Raw genomic sequence first — 5,974 nt, 5'->3', positions numbered from 1 at the left:
TCTCCTTCCACGCATGTGCAAACATGTACACACACACACAAGCACATCCACAAAGGTAACTAGATCCCAGTTCATGAGGCTCTCGGACCTCAGTAGAATGCAGGCTTCTCCTATAAGTGTATAAATGTGCATGAATAAGCAGTTTGGACTGCTATCTGTATATTTAGCTTGGGTGCTTATGTAGTTCCTGTTACCAGAGCGTTATCTGAACAAGCGAGAATCTTTTAAAATTTAAAATGGGAAGGTACTGCTTCCTCTGGGTGCAGAGGCCAGTTGAAGCACAGATTCTTAAGTGAGAGAGAGCTAGGTGGGGGGATAGTTGTATACCGGGGGGTCCCAAATTTTTTATGCTGCGGCCCAGCAGTCGCAGCTGACCATGGCCGGAATTTCCAGCTGGAAGACGGATAAGGATACCCCCAACTCCCGGGCGGGGGAGTGGGTCAAACCCTGTGCTGCCACAGGCCCTGAAGAAGGAACCGCGGCCTCTCTGCTGGGCTCTGGGGGGCCACAGTTCGCCAGTCCATGGCCACTTCCAGTCTGGCAGGCAACTGCTGCAGACCAGCAGCCGACCCACTGGGGTGTAGCCTGGAGATTGAGAAACCCTGTTGTATACTATAACCATCATTTATGCCTAATGTCCTTCATTTTTACATGTAAAGTTTGTGTAGTGCTAAATGAAAACACAATGTTGTCATAAATATAAAAATTATTGCTCTGGAAATGAGTGGGCCTGATCACATAGTTCAGACAGACAAATACCTATCCACGTTGATGGGAGTTTTTCTAGCATTTGGACATCAACATTGGACTCAGTTTGCCTTGCAGCTTGCATTTAATATTTTTTGATCTACTACCGCAATTGGCTGATGTTAATCAGTAATTCTGCATATGCCGTAATAATTACTGAACTATCTTCCACCACAATATACTCCGATTTCTGAAACAAGGAATTCAATTTGCAAGAATGTTCAACAGTCAGTTGCAGATATTTGGTTTAACTGCTCAGGAGGATGGGGGAAGCAATTAAATTTATTGACTTTAATCTCGTACCTGATCTTTTAAAATTAACAAATAAATAATCTCCATATGTTTAAGCACGAGTTGAAAAGTGCAAATTGCTAGATTTTCTAGTGTAAATCCATCCATGTTAAACTAGCTGTTACATAAAGAGTTAAATGTACCTACACATTTAGTTTTAAAATGTGACCTCGTGCACTAGTGATTTTTTTTCCCTCTGTGTTCTATTCGGCACTATTATTAATGCAGGAAAATCAGTAACATTAGTCATCTTAAAAGGGTTATTACTCAAGATGATTTAAATTGTGAAAATGTCAGTAGTGCTTGCATGCTCCCTGCTAGAGATGCCATGATTTACACTCTCTGACACCATTCTGTTGCTGAGAAGGACCAGAAAAAGTAATGGTTTATATTTTGTACTGATCAGAATTCAGAACATGAAATCAGCAATAACACATCTTAAATGTCCAAAGATTTGCCAAGGTTTCAAGCGACAAGGTTTAGGCATAGAGCTGGACCATTGTCTACCTGTTTTTCCTGAGATTCTAACACATTTAGATAGAGAGGTTTCCAAGAACATGCAAGCATTTAAGAGACCGTAAAGTTGTGTGAGATAGGGGAGGGGCCCCCTTTTTTTAAAAACAAAATTACAGAAATGGTAAGCCCACAGATTAACAGTTCTCCTTTAAAAGTTAAATCTCATAATATTTTGTTTATATAATGGAATATAAAGCTTTATTATCTCTTTAAGAGCATAGACCATTCCTGTTGTTTTCTACAGTTAAACTCCATGATGTAATAGGTCTCTAATTTTTGTGATTTAACTAGTTATGTTCCAGCAGAAGCATATATAGTGTTTATGATTTTTTGATGACTCAGTTTGAAACACAATTTCATGTAGAGGTTTACTGTACAGGATAGAATTTGTTGTAGATTCAAGCTAATTTCTTGATTCAGATCTTGTCATTTTAATATGGAGTAGAGAGAATGAAAGGAAACTGTTTTTTTTAAAGGCTGTAAAGCAAACTGCAAGATAGAAATTACCACTAATTTTGCTGTTAAACTTTGAGTCTAGGTCCTGATGCAGAGCCTGGCATACAAAAGCTTGATTCTATCTTTATTTTTGTTTAGAATTTTGCTTAAAGTCAATTTGGTGTTGCCTTATAAGGAAAAAAAGGGAGGAGATATAACTCTTAAATATACCCATAAAAATATTCCTTAAGATACTATGTAGTCTAGACATCATCTATATTAAACTGACTTTATAAACTCCTCATCAAAAGCAAGCAGTAAACTGAGTGTTACTAAATTTAGCACAAGTTTCATTTTGAAGCATGCTGTGGAGAGTTAATTAAGCAGAATCAGAAACATTTTTGAAGCATACGGGTTAGATTCTCAGCCTCCCACTAGTTTAAATAACAACACTGTTTGAGTAAGTTAAATGAAACTTCAGTGAAAGGTCATGTGAGATAGCAGCCGTGTAGCTGGCACTGGCCAGAATTGGCACAAGTTTTCAAAAAATGACAAACTAAAAAGGCATTGTTTCCCCCTTAGCTTGCTTTATATATATAAAGGAACTTGCTGACTTTAGTCTGGACTCTGTTTTCTGTAACTGCAGATGAACACCTCTCTCCTGGGAAGTATTGGAATGCTGAATTCGGCACCCCAGCTCCGCTGCATTAAAACATACCAGGTGCCCCCTGTCCAGCCTGCCTCCCCCGGCTCACACAATGCACTCAAACTGGCCCGGCTGATCTGGACTTCTAATCGCAACGTTATTCTCATGGCTCATGATGGCAAAGAACATCGATTTATGGTCTAGAGTCAGTCTCTTACTAGAAATACATTTTTTGCTTTAATATTCCCTATAATTTTCTCTTTCTTTGTCCTCTTAACACCGGATTACCCACACCAGTGCCTACATAAGTCATCCAGTGGAATCAGCCGGACTGCAACATTTCTGCATGGTTCTTTAAACCAGCTTGTGCCAGCTGTGGATTCAGAGGCATGCATGCCAGCTCAACAGTACATAGTTATTCTATCGCTGTGTAGGTTTGCCTAGCTATTGATAGGAGGGAAGAAGATGGCTATTGGGGATGCTCCTGTTGCTCAGTGCAACAGAAGCTTAAAAATCAATAACACTGTGATTGCACTCCTTGACTAGATCAGCGCATTCAAGAATCAAAATCCCAGTTTTTGAGGTTGGGCTGAATCTAGTCACTTTATCATTGGGGGTTAAAGTAAGGCACCGTCCCTAACTATAAATATTATTTTCCTTCTCAGTTTCTTAAAGAGATTTACTGTTTACCAAAAAAAGGTTCTGTGTTTACATGTACTTTCTTTGAGTGATTGCTTGAAGTGGTCGCTGGCATACATGTCATAGGGTTTACCAGTTGGCTCCTTGATGTGGGTCTAACCAGCTTGAGATTCATGAGAAAGTTCATGAGGAACTGCATTTCTATGACAGAGTGATGTATTTTCATTTTGAAAAGGCATGCATCTTCAGATAAAGTTCAGGTTCTTAATTGAATTGAAGTTACTGTTTCCTGTGGCCTGGAAGAAAGTGTGATCAGTCCACACATAAATAAAGAGAATCTCTTAAAGAGGAAAGGACAAACTTGAAAAGTATAATATTGATACACCAAGGTCTTTTTCTGAGTTCCCTTTGCAGCCACTGCAGGTGTTTGTTTCAGAAAAAGCTTTCTTCTTCCCAAAGCAGCTTCCATTTCTGCTGGATCTTCCAAGGAAAGTATAATCCTGATTTTGTTCCAGTACATCGTATTACTGCATAAATTATTGTAGTGTCACAAATTCCGAGTTTAGCTTTACTGAAGGAACACAGGGGAAGAATGCAAGCACTTATGGCATCAAGCAGACATCATTACTATTTAGCAGCCCAGACTAGGAAAATTTTGGAAATTATTTTGAACAATATTATTTGAATAACATATATATTAGCATTTCCCCAATAAATGTATTCCTTTGTAATGGAAGCTCTAACTGTTCATATTTTTCCTGTTTTTACATATCTACATTTTTTAAATATTTACTAGTGTGAATATATATTCTGGCTTATGCTAACAGGAAAAAAATCCATAAAATACAATTTAATTTAAACACATGGATGTATATGTTTGTATAGGTTTTATTTTCATTCCATTTTGTCTGGAAAGCTTGCAGAAGAGAAAAGGCACTCATTCAATTATAGCTTGTAAAGTAAAAGTAGTATTTGCAGGAAAAAGACAAATAAATTAATTTTTAATGGCTTCTAAAATGCTTTGTGGGTTTGTTTTTTGGGGGATGGGGGTCGTGTTTTGTTTTGGAGAAATTAGACTGTTTAGTACACTGTACAGGAAAGTAGGATATACAGTCCAGAATCAGCATATCTGTTGTTTACTACAGTAAAAAAAAAAAAAAAAAAATTAATTAAGACCATTTGGAATGTCACACAATTACTGTACATTTTATTCTTTCTAACTATGGCCACAATGTAGTTTCTAGTGGTGGTAAAATACTGTAGTAGAACTTAGATTTTTTTTATGTGAGTTTATGCAACATGCATGTATATTGTATTTATAACAATATAAATGTATATGTAGCCTCAAAAACAGGAAGCAAAGACTTTCAAGTTACACAGTGACTTTTCACCTTACAGTCAGATATTATAGTGCTGTGTTGTTAAGTAAAAGCATATGAGGAAAATTAAAAGGTACCCATCATGCATTCCTCCCTAGGCATTCCACTCGTATTTACTTCTCTTACACTATTTTTTCAAGCACATATGTGTGTTTACTTTCAAAACTGAGATGCAGTCACAGGAAAAATGGAGACATTCCACTATGCCACAAAAAAGATTTTCTTTAATACAGTAAAGGGTAGCTTACATTATATGTACATAGAAGTGGTTGTGCAAACTACAACTTTACTGGATCAGAAAAAAGAAAAGAAAAATGCCTGTCTGCTTCCATACTGAAAAGTTCAAGGTAGCAAAAAATCAAAAATAAGCTAAATTTTCAGAAGATTAAGACAACTCTTATTAGTGTCTAATGTGCTGTATCTATAAGGACAGTTAAAATTGCAGTTCACTCCAATATGTCCATAAAAGCAGCCAAGATTGCAGTTCAGTCAGATTAGTGTTACTTGGCCAGGGACTAGAGGAGTGCTTGCGGGACAGAAATCTCTACCTGTTTAACAGATATTTGCATATTAGTTAAACACAAATCTCCACTTTGGTGACCTTGTAAAACCTAGTCCCAAACTTCATCACAGCTTAGATCTCTCAGTACTGCAGTAAAATGTGTATTTTCATTCCAGTGTAAGCTTTTAGTGTTTTATTGATTTGTTAGTACTGTATTTAGGCTTGTCCTTGTACATGTAGAGACGTATGTGGCTTCATTGGCAGTTGACAAGCAAAAGATGACATGATGAGACACCTGTATGAAAATGTTGTAATGACTGAAGTCATTGTATATGGTAAATGATTAAAATGCCTGCCTCTCAAGAAACTTCTTGATGATTCCACTTCAAATCTACTGTATGCACTAAATGTCCCTGTGTACATATGTGTGTGGAATAAAACAGAATGGTATTGAAGACTATTGTTCCCATACAATCATCTTAACTTTGTTATGGTTCCCCCACAAATGCATCACTTGCTGATACACCTTTGATATTAACTGTATTATCATCATGTACAGAAACTTTTTTTTTTTAACCTTTTTATGAAGCTTATAGTTCACTCAAGACGACAGAGCTCCTCAAGAGACTCAGAGCCTTAGCCAAAAGGAAGTTAGAAAGAAAGTGGTTCTCTTATTTTTTTCATAAGAAGCATGATTCAACCAAATAAAGAAAATGTTGGTCTTTTGGAACCTCAGTACTGCCCTCTGTAGTGCATGTAAAGTCATGCCGCTGCCTTGATAACCAGTGCTAGATCCTTTCTAAGCAGGGAAGTAATTGA

General features: G+C 37.1%; 1 protein-coding gene across 1 annotated transcript in view; it reads left to right on the top strand.

The window, feature by feature from the left end:
- The window catches only part of WDR7 (WD repeat domain 7), a 400,912-nt gene extending 395,300 nt beyond the window's left edge, over nt 1-5,612 (top strand). The window contains exon 29 of the mRNA XM_019518172.1: nt 2,636-5,612. Within this exon, the coding sequence (XP_019373717.1) occupies nt 2,636-2,839 (204 nt within the window). The 3' untranslated portion in view covers nt 2,840-5,612. The remainder of the gene's footprint in view (nt 1-2,635) is intronic.
- The last annotated feature ends 362 nt before the right edge of the window (nt 5,613-5,974 follow it).

The sequence above is a fragment of the Gavialis gangeticus genome, unplaced genomic scaffold, assembly GCF_001723915.1.
Source record: "Gavialis gangeticus isolate Ggan-Ray unplaced genomic scaffold, GavGan_comp1, whole genome shotgun sequence".
Classification (NCBI taxonomy): domain Eukaryota; kingdom Metazoa; phylum Chordata; order Crocodylia; family Gavialidae; genus Gavialis; species Gavialis gangeticus.
This window is presented reverse-complemented; position numbering and strand designations above follow the sequence as displayed.